General features: G+C 37.6%; 1 protein-coding gene across 1 annotated transcript; it reads left to right on the top strand.

Moving 5' to 3' along the window:
- Nucleotides 1–889: 889 nt before the first annotated feature.
- LOC141349181 (uncharacterized) lies at nucleotides 890–17,071 on the top strand. The gene is made up of 3 exons (XM_073862497.1): nucleotides 890–1,004; nucleotides 1,092–1,539; nucleotides 11,609–17,071. Exons 1-3 carry the CDS (start codon nucleotides 993–995, stop codon nucleotides 13,357–13,359), a joined length of 2,211 nt encoding a protein of 736 aa, XP_073718598.1. The 5' UTR covers nucleotides 890–992; the 3' UTR covers nucleotides 13,360–17,071.
- Nucleotides 17,072–18,955: the final 1,884 nt, after the last annotated feature.

The following is an 18,955-nucleotide window of genomic DNA, read 5'->3' as shown; positions in this document are numbered from 1 at the left end:
ATATTTTAATAGACATTTTTTCCAGTAATAGCATAATTTAATTTTTATAGATTTTGTATTAAATAAATTATTTTATTCCTCCTTATACGGAAATGTGTTTTACTTATTTTAGATAGATATGATAGATAAAAACCAACCAAAACACAGCATGGGATGTACTAATAGACGTGCCGTACTTTTGTAAGCCTTCACTTCTTCACTGAGGCTGGAGTCTTGCGCGCTCTGTCAGTGCGTGCACGGAGCCGCGGCAACGCGCCCTCGCGCCCTGGTGAGATCATTTTTCACTCCATGTCAGCTGTGCATCCCAGCTGGCAATTTTTGGTTCCCAAAACGTTCCCCTAACGTTAGTTTTTGGTTCCCATAACGTTATTTTCCAAGGTTTGTTTTTGGTTAGCCAGGAAAGTTTTCTTTACAGAAATAGAACGTTATTTTTAGGTTATTTTAACGTTTTCCTAACGTTGTTTTGCTAAATTTGTCTTCTCTCTCCAGTACAGCAGGAGGCGCTGCAGCTCTTTACTCCGCAGATAAACTTACTAAAGAAAGAAAGAAAGAAAGAGCGCGCGTGTGATGTGTTTGTGTATCCTCAGTGTTTTTCTCTCTTGCGTGTTTCATTGAGTGTAAACGGAGTCTTGTCTCTGTGTATTTAAGTGTTGAGACGTTGATGAGATGTGCTGTGTTGTAAATCAGTAGACCTGGGCCCGTACCATGAAAATGGTTAAACAAACTCAGGGTTACAGGATTAGTTTCAGGTTGACAAAACCAAGCCAATGTGCAGGCCTTGTTGGTAAAAGCTATTTTCATGGTACCCAAAACCCAGGATTTGCACAAACTAATCCTAAACAAAGCTGGCTAACCAACTAAACCAGCTTCATGGTATAGGCCCCTGATCTGTTCATGCTGGATATATTGATGATTTCATCACAGAAATCTCTCAGCTGAAGAAAGAGGTGGCGTTACTGGAGACAAAGCTGAGCCCAAGAGGAGATTTAGCAATGAATCGAGAGGTTTGTACAGCTCAGACATCATTTACCTGAATCATACAACATCAAATCATTTCTAATCTTACTGTCTGTGTGTGTTGTTGTTGTCAGGATGTGGATTGTTGTGAATCTTCAGTGTATGTGACTGATGATGTGAGTCTGGATTCAGTGTGGATGAGCAGAGATCAGAGCCGCACACCACAGACACTGCTGGACTCTAAACTCTCTGAAGAGAAATCCAGACACACACAGGACTCCGATCTCAGTCTGACTTTACTCTGTTATACTGAGTCAAAGCCCACAGACACTCAGGACACTACAGTGTGTGACAGTAAACAGAGCTTACAGGAGGATCAAACCTCCACAGAGTCTCTGGATTCTGTCTGTAACGCTGGAGAACAGCAGCAGATCCTGCAGACCAAACTGAAGATGTGTTCAGTTAAACTCATCGACTGCACGAACCTCATGATGAAGATTAAAACTAAACCCACAGCAATCAAAACTGAACCTACAGAAGAGGAAGATCGTACTGAGGAAGATGATGATTTTATTCCATCAGGTATGTCTCCTTAATTATTGTTGTGTTTTTAACTGTCATGTGAGCACCTGTTTTCAGCAGTGTTGGGTAAGTTACTCAAAAAAGTAATTAATTACTAGTTACTAATTACATCTTGAATCATGTAATTAGATTACTTTACAAATTACTCTCTCCAAAAAGTATTTAATTACTTATTACTAATTACTTTCTAAATCCTGTTCAGTATATGATACAAGAATAGGCTTGAAATGGCTCAAAGAAATAATATATAAATGTACATCGACTATTCTTGTCCCACGTTATGGTCCAATTCTCTACAACTACTACTTATTAATACTAAAGAAGTTGTTCATTTTAAGTATTGGTAGAAATGGGGAGGGTTAAGGATGTAGAATAAGGTTTTGCATTATATGTCATTAATATGTGCTATTAAGAATTAATAAACAGCCAACATCTCATTAATATTAATGCTAATAATCAACCAGTTAATAGTGAGAATTGTAAAACTAAAACCATGTTAAATCCACTATCATATTATAGTATACAAAGTATTTAGTTACATCAGAGGTAACTGTAATTAGATTACAAGAAAAATAAGAGTAATCCCTTACTTTACTTTTTCAAGGGAAAAGTAATTAAATTACAGTAACTAATTACTTAGTAACTAGTTACACCCAACACTGGTTTTCAGTCACAAATTCTCTAATTAAAAGACCAAAAAGTGTAAGTACTAAAATGTTAAAGGAATTTAGGATATCTTTAAAACTTATTAAGGAATAGACATGTAGGCTTAAAGGGTTAGTTCACCCCAAAATCACTTACTCCTGTGTCGTCCTTAACCCCCAAGTGCTCAGATTGTTTTCAAAACACATTTTTAGATATTTTTGAATAAATTCGGGAGGCTTCTGTCTGTCCCATTGAATTTGTTTGTTTTACAATCCTTTCCTCATGATAAAGGACAACGCCAAAAAGGTCCATCAGTCGTTCAATAATAATATTATTTACTTTTGTAGAGAAACCAAAATAAACAATTTTTTTTATATAATTTGTTCTCCTCCCTGGTTGTTCATGAGCAGACTACTACATATCACCTGCTGACGTAGTTGGCAATCTTTTTTGTTTTATCCACTTTTTTATTGAAGCCATTATGGAAACATTGTCAACCCTAATCGTCAAACAAACCTGAAGCACTTTAATTAGCTGCTTCATGTGTGTTTGATTAGGGTTGGAGCTAGGGCTGGGCGATTCGTCCCCATAAAAAAATCTTAGATTTTTTAATAAAAAACTCGATTTACGATTCGAATCGATTTTTTCCCCCGCCCCCATTTAAAACAAAATAATTGCAAACTGTATATATTTTTAAAATACATATTTATTATATTTAGTTAAAATGCATCAACAAAAAATTGGGAAGGAAGGAAGATTTGGAGGATGCAAAATGTATGTCAGTGTTTCCCACAGATCTGAAATTTACTTGGTGGTGGTAGCTGGTGAAAAGGGCAATCATTATAATCCCCCGACAAAAAATGGTCTACTATACATGTGACACAGAACTAATAATGTGTGACACAACACAATACTTTGAATTATTGAACATTAATATTAATTTCACATTATAGTTCATTAATCTAACCACCCCAAACTTTCTTTGCCATAAACAAAGATGACTCTGTTTGTCAAAGCACCACAAAAACACTTTATATTTTTGCACTGATATATGAAGAAATGAGGTAACCCATTTTATCAAACTCAATATAATACAATACTATGTACAGTATATTAATAGACAGTGCAGGTTTATAGATTATAAATGTGACTGATGTTATAATGGTAATCATTTCTATTAGATAGGCACTTTTACTGCTTCTGCTTTCTATTTCTCCTTTGCCGATTAAAATAGCTTAATCCACTCATTATTTCAGATTTAAAAGTCTACTTGCTGTCCCGATGACAGCTGTTATCACCATAGAAACCGGAGGCACGCTGAAACTGCACTCGAGCTTTAGCGCGGTAGCGCTCACGGCCGTTCTCCGATCGACTCTGGTTTTACACACATTAATCATACTTGGGACCCAAAGTAATAAACTAGGACCGACCCAGACCAGACTGACATTTCAAATATAAACCCGGAACTGACATCTAACGTTAATGGTAAAACTCTGCTCAAGTTCAGAAACATGAAAGGATACAATGTGACACTGAGCTTGCTTCGCATCGCACCCAATTCATTGAGAAACAAAGAGCACGTGAACGCACACTCAACGGGAGAGACGTGCTTGCACGCAAAATGAAGCCAACTTGGATGCTATAAACACATATGCACATCAGCATATGCGACCATTTTGGTCGGAGTGTAGTTCCCTGGCTGCTCAGTTACCTCAGTATGTGCTGCAGTTGATCCAGTTTGCCGCGCTGGATGATGAGTTTATGACGCGCTGGATGATGAGTTTATGACGCGTGCATCTTCACGGGCTCTCTCAACAAAACACGGGTCATCCAGTTGAGTTCAGAAAATACGGAAATTCTTAAAGTGATTTTTTTTCCTGGGCGGGTTGCAATTTATCTGGGCGGAATGCCCAGTAGAGCCCTATGTTTGGGAAACACTGTAGCCTATGTACTGCGCTATACTGCAGAGGGGGAGAAAAAAATCTAAAAAAATCGATTTTTTGAAAATATGAATCGATTTGACCTACCAACTCGATTTTAAAATCAAATCGATTTTTTTCCCAGCCCTAGTTGGAGCTAAACTCTGCAGGGACACTGGCCCTCCAGGAGCAGGATTGGTGACCCCTGCTTTAAGCATTTTCCCATTATCGGATATCGGTTTTATAATATCGGCCTGACCGATAAATGCCGCCATCTTGTGGCCGTTTTGAGATTTGTGCGCTGGACGCCATTTCACCACTGAGCAGAGGAGACAACAACAACAACAGCGTGCGCAGCAAATATGACGGCGGAGTGACGCAACTTAATTAAAAGGACTTTGAGTTGTTTACTTTGCTTTAATAAATCAATTTATGTAACATAACAGACATTAATGCACAGATAAGATGTGTTATAAATGCCTGAAGAAATTGAGACAAACTCACAGAGTCACGTAAATTGATTCATCAAATCCTGTCTCAGAACAACGTATCTTTTTATGAATTAAACAGCCATGAATGAATGCTTGTGGTAAATAAAAATGCTGAATTAATTTTTTTATGCTTATTAATAGCCACATTCAGCTAACTTTTAAGATGATGTACCCCAAGTTATATTAACATTAACCAGATAAAAATTATTTTGCTAAAAACATCTAAATAAATGTCTATGGACATTAATTAATTATTTATTACCAGAGGCGGACACTACTTGAGTATTTTAAGTAAATTTTCCAAGCATCTGTGCTTTATCAGAGTGTTTGTCTTGGGAAAAAATTTACCTTACTTAAAAATACTACTGTGTATTCCTTTTATATTGCATATTAAAATTTATTTAATAACTAATTACATAAAAATTGTGTACTTTTACGTAAGTAAAAAGTACTTTTACTCAAGAAAAGTAAAAGTAAAAAAAAACTAGATATTTAATGTACTTAAATATTAAATATAAACCAAAAACTTGAAATTATGAAATGTAGTGGAGTAAAAATTATGATAATATGCTTTGGAATGTATGTTTTCCAAAGAAAAACACTGAATAAAATATGAATATACTTAAAAATTAATTTTTATGTAGAAAGTAAAAATACTTAAGTAGTGTCCGCCTCTGTTTATTACCTCCATGAGCTATAACAAGTTTGATGAAGTTGATGTATGAGTAAATGCATAGATAAACAGCATTTTGTCAACAGGCATTTCATAAACTATAACAACAAAATGTGAATTATTCTGACATGAAATACCAGTTGGAAATGCAATGTTATATACGCTGTTTGGTTTGTTACTTTCCTAACAATGTATCATTTCAGTGTTTATTATTCATTAATTTAATATTATTCTTCACTCTTTCACTCCTCTATTTAATAACTAGACCCCAACCGATATGCATTTTTTGGGCCGATGCCGATACAGATATAAGAGGGTAAAAAAGACGGATAACAATATATCGGCCGGTATTCATTATGTGTATTATAGTACAGTACACAGTACACACATACTACAATATTTTATACTACAGTACTGTAGATAGAATACATTATATATACTATATTAAAGAGCCACACAGATCCAAAATCGAAACTAACCTTTATTGCAGTGTGTCGTGTAGCTGTCCATCAATGTAAACAATGTGTAAAGTAGTTGAACCAAAAAGTGCACGATTAATAAAGTTATTGGCTTCTAAAGCAGGGAGTCGACTCTGAATCGCTGAAACGAGTCGTTATAGGGAGTGAGTCTTCTTCCTGATATTATCCACGTCACACGAACTTATCCACGTCACATGAGATACTAATCTCCGCCTACAGCCTTGCCTGCAGGAGAAACGAAAACTATGACCCGCCCACTAGCTAGCTAGTGTGTGAGTGTAAACATCAGCTCACGCTGTTTTCAGCTTTTGTTGTTTTCACTACCAAAGGAGACTTTTTCAAGGAGGGATATTCTAAACGTGTCTAGCTGTGAAGAATCAGTGGTTAAAATTAATTTTTAACGGAGGGATTTAGACGTTTGGCAATGCAAGATGGTTCAGTACCCACTTTATTTGGAACAACATGCGTCTCCTAACCACAACCTGTAAGTATGATTATAGCTACATACTTGCTTAAATGAGTGTAAAATGTCTATAGTCGTTTTATTGCTTGGATAAATGATGAATGATATCGTTGTTTAAACTCTAACTTATATACTGTCAGAGCCACGATAGCAAGCAGTTTCGCTATGACCCGGTTAGTTTAGATAAATGCTTAAATGAGTGTAAAATTGTTAGTTTCAATCGTCGTTTGTATTGTTTGGATTAATGATGAATGATGTTGTGTGTTTAAACTGTTAATTTACTGTTAGAGAGTCACGTTAGCAAACGGCTAACGCATGCTTATTTACGGTTTTGCTATGACCTGGTTAGTTTAGATAAATGCTTAAATGAGTGTAAATGTTAGTTTCAATCGTCGTTTGTATTGTTTGGATTAATGATGAATGATGTTGTGTGTTTAAACTGTTAATTTACTGTCAGAGAGTCACGTTAGCAAACGGCTAATGCATGCTTATTTACGGTTTTGCTATGACCCGGTTAGTTTAGATAAATGCTTAAATGAGTGTAAAATGTTAGTTTCAATCGTCGTTTTTATTGCTTGGATTAATGATGAATGATGTGTATTGATGTTGACAATGTCTTCTCAGTAAATCATGTTAGCACGAGGTCAATACATGTTGCACTGTTGTTGGTCTGTGCCACCGATCTGTGGTCTGTGAGACTGATCTGTGATCAGTGCATTGTGTGCAAAGACACTCTGTCAGTTGACCAATCAGAGCAGAGTAGGCTACTGAAAGGTGGGGTTTAGGCAGGCTGAGTCGTTGAATGGCTTCACACGAATCGTTTGGGGATCTCTGAGAAATAGGGTAATTTTAAATTTATATTTTGAGAAAATTACAGTGTTTTTTGACCTTGCATGCATTTAAACCTGTTGTCCGGGACTTATAAATAGTGATAGGATGCTTAAAATTGTCATCTTACTGGCTCTTTAAAAAAATTCAACGATCACTCACAAATGTGGTGATCAAACACTTAAAATGCCGTGACAAAGATGTGTAATACAGGCAGGTGTGTTTAACAATAAACTTTATTAGTCTGATATCAGTGCACAAAACCGTAAACTTGACTTATTATGATTAACTTAAAAACACAAACAGAACAACATACAACTTGAATCATTGGCAGGTTTGATGAGAATAACGTTATATAGGACTTGTATTGAAAAGGGAAACGTATGAAGTTTATTAGCTTTACAGTAAGTTATGTACTTCACAAATTAATAAGCAACTTACCTTTAAGAAGATCATGCTTGGCTGACAACATGTAGTAATATATGATGTAGGCTAATGTTTAATGTTAAATGTAACGAACCCACAGTTTTCAGCGCAGACTTTAGACTTTTATAAAACTAAAGCATCTGCTCTCCGCCTCTTTTATATAGCAAGGGTGTAAAGTTGCGCATACTTATTTAAACAATGGTCTGAAATGAGCATGTTCAGTAACAACACAAGCAGCTTTCTTTTCAACATCTCGCAAGTGGACAAAAGAGGCAAATTATATAGCAAGGGTGTAAAGTTGCGCATACTTTTTTAAACAATGGTCTGAAATGAGCATGTTCAGTAACAACACAAGCAGCTTTCTTTTCAACAACTCGCAAGTGGACAAAAGAGGCGAATTAAAAACACAAAGTGTAAACAGGAATGTCTTTCTCTCTCGTCCACTTTTAATCCAATCGACCAAAGGTGTCTTAATAACCAGGTGTAAAAATGTTGTGAAGACACAGAGTGACTGCCGCTGTCTTAACTGAGAGACCACTGACTGAAGTAAATGGCAAGGGGGGTTGGCTGGTGTCACTACACAGTGACCTGGCCCTTACGAAAATTAACCATGGTTTTTTGTGGTAAAAGTGTAGTAACCGTGGTTTTTTGGTATATTGATTACTATCAGCAAAACCATGGTTATTTTGTGGTAACCATGGTTTTACTGCAGTAACTAAGGTTTTTTGGTTTTAACTGCAGTAAAACCATGATTAATTTTCGTGAGGGGGGTCACAAGTACCAAAACAGTGGAGGGCGCTCTGATGGACAAACAAGTAGTGATAGACCGATATACTGTATCGGCCGGCCGATATATCGGGCCGATATTTGCGAGTTTTATGTGTATCGGCATCGGCCGATACATGGCTACCGTGTTTGCCGATTTTTCCGGCATAATTTACAGACAGAGTGCTGGAAGCCGCAAGCGATTGCAGGTCATGTGACTAAAAAAAACAACCTTTCCACGACAACATTGAAAGCTCGGCTTAACAGCTGATCATAGCTGAACAAAGTGTTTTTTTCCATCTCTATGGGGCAGCTTCCTGGACAGGGATTAGACTAGACCTAGACTACAATAAATGTAAGAACTGTGCAAACTAATAACATCTCTTTTTAACAACATGCCATTTTTTACATAATTTTTATGATGTAAATTGAGTGAGCAAAACCAGTATCGGCTCCAAATATCGGCTCAAGAAAATCGGCAGCCTGTATCGGTCATCGGCTAAGGCTGATGAAACAAAAATCGGTATCGGCATTGGCACTGAAAAATACATATCGGTCGATCCCTACAAACAAGTACTTACATCATTCAAAAACATTTCTTTTTTTCTGTGAAAAACTTTCATATCGGCTGCATATCTGTGACATATACGCCGATACAGATATATTTGCGACATGCTCATATCCGCGATAAAATCGGAAAACCGATAAGTAATTCGGGCTCCGTTTATTACATTGGATGAAAAGAGGGAGTGATTGTTGTTGTTGTTGTTATAAGTAGAGATGCTCCGATCAGCATTTTTGGGGCCGATTACCGATCACCGAGATCATAATCTGCCAATCAGTGCCAATCACTGAATGGGAGTGGAATGGGAATCTTTGTTTTATCTATAATCTAACAGATTTGCACCATTTGTAGAAATGATTGTTTTAATAGAGTCAAATAAATAAGCACAACAAATATTTCTTCTTGCAAAGAGAAATGTAATATGCCTTAAAAAAAGTCTGTTAAAAGTAATTAAAATAAAACACTTCACAGTCTGTACTGTATGAATTAAATGTACACGCATTCGAAAAAAAGTAAAACAGTTCTTCACTGATGAGCAGAGAGTAATTTTATTGAGAGATGAATTAGGATACTGTAGCTTTAAGACCGTTAAGAGATCGTTCTCTTCACGTGCACTGATGACCGGCTGCTGTGTATGCGTGCGGGGGGTGTCCGCAAACAAGAGCAGCTGTGAGAAAAATGGAAGTTTAAAAAAATGCAAGTACTAAACTTTTGACATGAGGATGCAGTTGTCTGCGATAGATGTGTGTTGTATGCGCTGTTTGATAGGAATATGAAGACGCATCGCGCTGAGGACCGGAACGCGTCCTCATAGAAAATACGCATAATCCTTTGCACGTCACACATGAGCAACGGGTTACAAAATGCTCGCACTGTGTAAAATGATCTCTAATTGCAGCCGCATCAGGAACGCTATGATGACAAAAGTAAACAGAAAGATCGGGTCATGAGATCGACAAATTTAGCGAGTGCCTATCGCGTCATTTAATGCCGTTATCGGACGATTACGATCGGCGGCCGATCGATCGGAGCATCCCTACTTATAAGGGTTTGTTCAGTTGACTAGTGTTGTTGTAATAGTGTCAAAAACAGTAGTATAACAGTAAATTAAAAAATGGTTCAGCATATCGGTTATCGGGCACATAAGCATCCAAATAGTTTGTATCGGTTAAAAAATCATTAACAGTCGATCTCTACTGAAGACAATCAGAGCACTTGGGGGTTTAGAATGATGCAGGGAAAAGTGATAATTTTGGGGTGAACTATCCCTTTAAAAAATACTTCATCTTATTCTTAGAAGTGTCATCATATAATGCAACAAGGATTGTAAAAGTTGTTGTCTGTACAATTAAAAATATTGCTCCGTTTGACGACTCCTTCAAAAATGTGGATTACTCAAATACAGTTGAAAGAAAAAGTATGTGAACTCTTTGGGCTTACTTGGATTTCTTCATAAATTGGTCATAAAATGTGTTCTGATCTTCATCTAAGTCACAACAATAGATAAACACAGTCTGCTTAAAGGTTCTCTAAGCGAATCTGTGTGTTGATTTTTGAAATGTGTTTTCAAACAAACTGAGTGTAGTTAACTCCTCCCGTGCTTTGATGAACGCGCCCAAACCCAACCCCCAAATCCTTCTTGGCGTTTATTGGTTAGAACACTTTGTTATGGTTTCTGGTGTAGGTTTGGCCAGTTTGCAGTGTTGCCAAGTCCGCTTATTATAAGCGACTTTGGGCTTGCTTTTCTGTAAAGTCGCTTACAAATATTGGTAGTCGTGGGTTGCGTTATTTTGGGCTTGTTTCTAAAGTGTAGTTGCTTATTTGGGCTTGATCCCAGCTCCATAATAAGTTGTCAATCAGATATTTTCTATGTTATTTGAACGTTTTTTGGAAGAACAAATGCCTGGGACAAAGTGGGAAAAGACTCGGAGAAAGAGAAAGGAGAATGGATTCAACCTGTCGTGTGGAAAGACTCAAAGCACTGTGCAGAATATCAGTTAAGTGTGAAATACGTGCACACCATTTGGACCTCGTACGACATGATAGCACATAGAAACATAAAAAATGCAGACCCGTTCTTCTCAATGGTCTCGTACACACTGCAAACTTTCAGGAATGACAACCGCATTTAAATGCGGGAGTGAATCCCCTAACTTAAACAAAACTCACTTACGAAAATGTGATGATTGACACAGAAATAACCATTACAACGTTCTGCCGTCTTGCGTGCTTATCACTCACAGCTTTGACCAAAATAATCTAACAGCATTGTGTTTTTTGAGGCTTACGGATTGGGGGGGCGTAGAAAAGTCGCTTGTTTTGGGCTTGTTTTCACAGGCCTGGTTGCTTATTTGTCTCGCGATCTGGCAACACTGCCAGTTTGTTGTTATTGCAGTTTGTGTAGGCTGGACTGTCTACAGAGATCGCGTTTTTTTAAAGTTTGATCAGCGGACAGGAAGCAAGCAGATAGTGAGGAGATGTTTGCTGTATGTAACGTAACCAAAAATGTTTTATGGTCTAAAACGCGTGAATTTGCTTAGAGACCCTTTAACTTTAAACTGAAGTAAATTCACACATTTTGAGTACCAGGACTGTCCATTACAAGTTAGTTTTACTGTTTGGGTTTACGGTGTAAAAAATAATAATTACACTTTTTTTGCTGCATATGTTTACACATTTTGGTTTATTTGATGTGCAATGACCCAGCTGTAATAACAGGACTGACACCTGTCTTCTGTATATATGTGTGAATCTAGAAAAAAATACAGGATCTCATTTCTTCATTCACAATTTAATTGTTTCATGTTTCTTTCAGATGTGAATAGTGATTCATGTTTGGATATAGAAATAACGTCCTCAACATCAAAAGAGCGACTGACAGCACAAACTCTTTCCTGCATCACCTGTGGAAAGACATTCAGCTCACAGAGACATTTAGAGAGACATGAGAGAAAACACACAGAACAGAAACTCTTCACCAGATCTGAGATCAGCTTTACTACCTTACAAGAGAAGAAAGTTAATTCAGAAGAGCACAGAGAGAAGAAGAATAAGAAGAAGAAGCCGTGTGGGAGGATTTGTGCCTCTTCCTCTGATCTAAATGTTCACATGAGGACACACAGTGATGAAAAGCCTTTCAACTGCACTGAATGTGGAAAATACTTCAAAGCCAAACAAAATCTTAAAATTCATCAAAGACTTCATACAGGTGAAAAACCTTACAAGTGTCCTCACTGTGAGAAGAGATTTAGCTGTAAACGTGGTCTGAAGACACATGTGCTTTCACACACCAATGAGAGGATGCATCAGTGCAGTGAATGTGACAAAACCTTCAGGGATTCAAGTTCATTAAAAAAACACCAGAATATTCACTTAAAAGAGAAACTCCATCAGTGTTCACACTGTGATAAACGTTTCTGCCATAACTATAAGCTGATAATCCATGAGAGAGTTCACACTGGAGAAAAACCTTACAAATGCTCTCAATGTGACAAGACTTTTGCTTATTTAGGTTACTTACAAGCCCATCAGAAAGTTCATACTAGAGAGAAACCTTATTACTGTAGTCTCTGTGGGAAGAGTTTTAGTCTAAAGTCTACCTTACTAAATCACAAGAGAATTCATACAGGTGAAAAACCTTACAAATGCTCTCAGTGTGATAAGATGTTTACGTATTCGTCTAACTTAAAAGTTCATCAGAGAGTTCACACTGGAGAGAAACCTTACGTCTGCACTCAATGTGGAAAGCGCTTCTCTAATTCATCTCAATTCAGAGTTCATCAAAGAGTTCATACTGAAAAGAAACCTCATCACTGTAGTGTCTGTGGAAAGAGTTTCTTTAATTTACCTCAATTCAGAGTTCATCAAAGAGTTCATACTGGAGAGAAACCTTATCACTGTAGTGTCTGTGAGAAGAGTTTTAGTCAAGGGTCTTCATTACTATGTCACATGAGAATTCATACAGGTGAAAAACCTTACAAATGCTCTCAGTGTGACAAGACGTTTGCTTATTCAGGTCACTTCAAAGCTCATCAAAGAGTTCACAATGGAGAGAAACCTCATGACTGTAGTGTCTGTGGAAAGAGCTTCTTTAAATTATCTCAATTAAGAGTTCATCAAAGTGTTCATACTGGAGAGAAACCTTATCACTGTAGTCTCTGTGGAAAGAGTTTTAGTGTAAAGGATACCTTACTAAAGCACCAGAGAGTTCATACAGGTGAAAAACCTTACAAATGCTCTCAGTGTGACAAGATGTTTACTTCTTCGTCTAATTTAAAATCCCATCAGAGAGTTCATACAGGTGAAAAACCTTACAAATGCTCTCAGTGTGACAAGACGTTTGCTGAGTCAGGTCATTTAAAAGTTCATCAGAGAGTTCACACTGGAGAGAAACCTTATCACTGTAGTGTCTGTGGGAAGAGTTTTAATCGACATGACGTTTTAGTGACACACCTGAGAATTCATACAGGTGATAAACCTTACAAATGCTTTCAGTGTGACAAGATGTTTGCTTCTTCGTCTAACTTAAAATCCCATCAGAGAGTTCACACTGGACAGAACCTTTAACTTTCCCCGCCAGAAAAAAGTTTCTAGTGCCAGCATTTTTCATGATTTTAACAAAATTTTAATGTCTTCCAGAAAACGTACAATATATCAAATGAGAAAATAGACCCTCTGCTTTCAAACAAAAAAAGACGTTTCTTGTAATCACCTCTCAAATAAGGGTAGGTTTCTTGAAAAACACAAAATTTTGAGCAAAAATCTAAGAGAATTGTATTTTTGTAAAGGACTTTTGATAGAGATCCAATTCAGAGCGATCCATAAAAACATACACGGACATACAGCTGTTTGTCCTAGGGCAATACTTCTGAGTAGTATAAGTTGCAGAAGAGCACCACCTGGTGGATAATAGCGGTATTGCAGAAAGCCAGAATTACTCGTCATTGGCAGGGAAGCATTTTTTTCACTAAAGCAAATGGTAAACAGACCGTGGAAAACCGGAACGTGAATAATAGACCTAGGAGAAGAGCATCAGAGGGGTGTGTGGTTTGCTGCTTTTATGTGTCAAACTCGTTTATTTTATGTTGTGTGCTATGTGATTTTAAGAATTGGTTTCAAAGTCTTAATGTCATGGGACCATAATGTCATTAATTGTTCATTAACTTGGACTGAGAAAGAAAGTGTTCAGATTATTCAGTAAATGCTTTGCTCATTTTTACAATATTTATGGCTGTTTCTCAATTCCAAGAACGCAAAGAACGGACTTGCGTTCTCTTGGAGACTGGTCTTGCCAGGCGACCTCGAAAGAACGAACTCAGAAGGTCGCGAGAACACAGAACGCACCTGTGAGAATTGAGATGTGGGCGATCTTCCTGCTGGTCACGTGACCTCCCCATGTGGGCGATCTTCCTGCTGGTCACGTGACCTCCCCAGATTTCAGCGCGCAAGTCTGCACTCGATGCATCCTCGATATCAAGAACTCATCCGGGTATTTTCATGCGTCCTCTGTACTTGTGTTCTTGGCCCTGTCCCAACTGCGCACTTCATGTGGGCTTTCGGTCTCGTGGTCTTAAATTGCGCGTTCTCGCTTAGTCTACGAGTCCGTAGGGTGTCCCATCTGTCATTTTTACCCTTTGAAGTGTGTTCATCAGCGCCTCCTTTGCCCCCTTGATGCGGTCTTCAACGAAGCCCGCACTACAGCAGGCTAAGCGCACTTTACCAACCCAGAAGTCCTTGCGAAAGGGCAATCAGACCAATCAGACGACGGAGAGGAGGAGTTCACACTGACGGGCAACTTCTCTACCTATTTCCGGTGTGATGCTTGAGTCTGTCCCAAAATACGACTCCGGTGCACCCACGTGGACTCGCATCAAGGGTCCCTAAAGTCTGGCCTACGTGATGTCATCAAAGTGTGGACTCTGAGGAGGACCACAAGCCCGGAGTGTGCCATTTGGGACAGGGCCCTTAAGAATTGGAATTGAACTTCGACTGTTAAAGAGTAACTAAACCCTTAACCAACTTTTTTTAGTTAATGATCTGTAAGAATGATGCTTTATTAGTGCTGTTCATTGATTTTAGTAAGTTTTTTGACATTTGGATATAAAGTGTTTCAATACTACAATATATGGTGTAAAAACGTCTGAGTGCTGCCCTCTTCAGGTTGAACGGTGGCTACTGCAGTTGAATTTTCCTATTGGATGTTGGGTCCAAAAAGTAACTCGTGACGTAGGCAGGTTCAAGCTCACCACACCCTTGTTACGATCTCACCACATGCTTGGTACGAGCTTATGCTGCGTTCCAGAGCCCATCCAAACCATTGGGACGTGGGATTTATCCTTCTTGAAGTGTCCTAGCTCCTACTTCAAAGCGTTCCAGACATTTGAAGTGGAACGTAAACAAAAAACATGGACGACCGACCGGTCTTCTTAAGGCTCGTACAGACTACATAACTTTTAAACGTCGGTCCGAACTGTGCAGTTCACACTACAGTAAAACAACAAGTTAATCATCTTTACAAAGTGTTCTAGAGCCATTATATAAAAGCGCCGCATGCCGCTAAGTAACTTGGTATATTTTTACCGTATTTTCATGATAACAGATAATAACGACATAATTTCACGCCATAATATAAAAAAACAAGTTGTGTTAAAATTACAGTGTCTAAAACAACCATACAAGCAGAGAAGTACAATTTATAGTCTATTCCTTGAAGATTTCCTCTCACGACGACGCGATCTATGGGCGCCGCCATTGTCCTCCGACTTATTTTTCTGAAGTCGGGGTAGGTTGAACTCCCCCGAGTTCGCCGGTAGGAGGTTCCACTTCGACAGGCATTCCAGTGCACTTTTCCTGGTTGGAGGTAGGATAAGTCCTACATCCCACTGGTTTGGATGGGCTCTGGAACGCAGCATTAGTTCGTCCCCTCTATCTCCGTTGGGATCTGCCCACTTTTCTTGCATTTTTCAAATATTGCCAGTGGGTGGAGTCAGGCTCTGACCAGGGGTTTAGTTACGCTTTAATGATGACGTAGAGCGAGGACACAAGGACGCAAGATCGCCGAAGAACACATATTGAGAAACAGCCAGTGTCTCCTGCCTTCTGCTATAGGCCTATTGAGAGTGAGGAGTCACATGCCGATTTGGGCGGAGTTTGGGCTGGTCGGCCATGATGGTAGGAGACGCTGTCGGTTGCCAGAGGCAACTTCACAGAGGCGCGACTTCCAAAGCTCTTAATTTATTATTTCGGCAGGACAGAGACGATCTACAAATACGATAAAGAAAAAGGAATAAAGCAATGCAAAAAGATAAGGCGAAAGAAAGGGACCTTACAGGAACAAGCTCACAAACGGCGTTTTACTGGCAAAGGTAACTTAAGTTTCTTCACACGCGTTTGTGTATTGTAATTACATTGCATTTAGCCGACACTTCTTGACCAAAATGACAAAGTAATTAACTGCGACGGTTTCTAAACACGAGATGTCCAATGTACACAAACGTTTCCAACATGTGGTGATGTAGAATATTTAGGTATTTATTGTAATTTGATTTTAGCCCAATGCCACTGTTGTAACTTTACCAGGTTTTTGTGTTGGGGCTGCAAAGTGCCTATGGTCGTTATATGTGTGATTGCAAGAGGTAAATGATTAAAGATTAAAGCCATTAACAGTGTGGGTAACACTTTACTTGAAGGGGTGTGCATAAGACTGACATAAAACCTTTATAATTATTTATGACATGACACATGTCATGAATATAAAGGATGTTTAATGCATGTTTATGACAATTGCAAGTGTCGTTCGTTCAATTATGAAATTTTTAATGCAAATATGCCATTGCTTGAGATGTCTTTGTTATGCATAATGGTGTCTTCATTTCGGTAACCTAAAAAACTGTATTCCATTGTTCGTATGTTTTCCATATGTCGTGAGGTACTGGAGCAGTTTTTAACGCAGCAGTAACTGCGAGGCATGGTAAAGCAGTGTAGAATTGCGAAAAACTACTCTACTACGGAGCTAAGAGCACGTAAACAATCATGTTCTGCCGCCGGAATCCTGCCAACATGGCGGAAAGGGGGAGGGGCTCTGTACCATGACGACAGCTCCTCCCTCTCAATATGCAAGCATGTCACACTTTCACTGCCCAGACACCATATATTGTATAACAAGTTTCTTTCTACTTTGTCATTAAAATACTAATAATCATCATCATTGAATGTGATGTTGTAAAAAAACATTGTACAGCTACAGTATACAGATGAAAATAAAGGCTTTAAACTTCAACCACTTTCATTTGCACATTCAAGAAAGACTAATTTAAAATAATTTCTTCGTATTCTTTTATTTATAGGGGAAAAAGGAAACAGTAGAATTCATTATCTTAAAACGTAAGAAATATGATAAAAATTAGAAAATAACCTACCAGGATGAAAGAAAAGAAACAGTTTTGCTACGGTATTTGTATATAGCCATGTATTTGTAGGCAATCAATCAGCTTTACTGGATGTTTATTTTTAATAAGTGAGAATGAGTAAACCTGACTATAAAAGTAGGTCCTATAAATAAAGCTCCTGACTATAAAATGCAAGTTTTACATTTAAAGGCAGGGTATCTGCTTTTGAAAAACTTTAGCCTACTAGCACTGAAATCATGATCCCACTCTCCATTTAAATCGCCATCCAAAGTCACACTTTCACCTATGGAGCTAGAATTAAATTAAGTGTAATTTAATAAAACTGAATATTGCAGTATTTGTAAAGATATTTACAAATTCAGTTTTTCAAGATAAATAAAAAAAATGTATACAACCAAATTCAGTATTCTAAAATGCAACACACAGAAAGTCAGATAATTCAGAAATAGATCAGAGGCCACACTTCCAGTTTCCACAGGGAAAAGTATAGGATCTACCCCTTACAAAAATGTTCTGTGGTAATTGTTTGGTATATATTTTGATAAAACATCACAGGTACCACACAAAACTTGTGTGCTATTGTGTTGTTGTTTTTTTTGGGACACTTTACCACAGGATTTTGTTGTAGCGTCTGTAATATTCCTGCAGTAATCTTGTGGGATTGTGTGGTATTCATTTCATATTTCTGCGGTATTTACCACGGGATTTTGTTGTCAAGTATGTAAGATTACTGCAGTATTCCTGTAATATTCTTGTGTTATTACTTTCATATTTCTGTAGTAATTACCACAGGTATTTTGTTGTTTTTTGGGACACTTTACCACAGGATTTTGTTGTAACGTCTGTAATATTCCTGCAGTAATCTTGTGGTATTACTTTCATATTTCTGTACTATTTACCACAGAATTTTGGTTGTAAAGTATGTAATATTCTTGCAGTATTCTTGTGGGATTGTGTGGTTTTACTTTCATATTTCTGCGGTAAATACAACAGGATTCTGTTATATAGAATTCTTGCAGTATTCCTGTAATATTCTTGTGTTATTACTTTCATATTTCTGTAGTATTTACCACAGGTATTGTGTTGTTTTTTGGGATACTTTAATACAGGATTTTGTTGTAACGTCTGTAATGTTCCTATAGTATTACGTTCATATTTCTGTGGTATTTCATCTTTTACTCTGTTAATTAATGTAAGAAAAATGCAAGAATTAGTGCAAAAACTGGGTCTGTGGGTTTTATTGAACAAACCACGTAAAATCACACAGAGGCAACCGTTTCTTTAGTGAATATGAACTTCTGGTCCTTCTGCTTTCCCCCTTCATCCTCTCAGTCATTTCAGATGCTGTGTCCTGGTTGCTTTTGTCACAGCATCTGTGAAAAAGTACATAGTCAAAATGCTAAGAAAAAAAACCGATGGTTGTCTTAACAAAACTTAAATCACAATTAATTAAAGTATCTATAATAATATTAAAATGAATGTTTTTATTTTAACCTTGATTTATCTTTAGTTCCAATAACTTAATGCCCAACTAAAATAAAGTCTTAAATGGTGATTTCTTTCATTGCAGGATAACAATTTTTAAAGTATTTAAGTAAATGTACTTAGTTGCAAACACTTTATCCAAAAGGGACTTAATGAAGTAAGAAAAACAATGAAGCATTTCGTCCTATGAAGACAACATGAGAAGTGCTAAGATATCACAATTATACTGCACTATAGCTGTATTTATCTTACCATATAATAATTATATA

Source organism: Misgurnus anguillicaudatus, chromosome 24 (assembly GCF_027580225.2).
Source record: "Misgurnus anguillicaudatus chromosome 24, ASM2758022v2, whole genome shotgun sequence".
NCBI lineage: Eukaryota > Metazoa > Chordata > Actinopteri > Cypriniformes > Cobitidae > Misgurnus > Misgurnus anguillicaudatus.
Note: the sequence above shows the minus strand (reverse complement) of the source record. Positions and strands in the feature narration are given on the sequence as shown.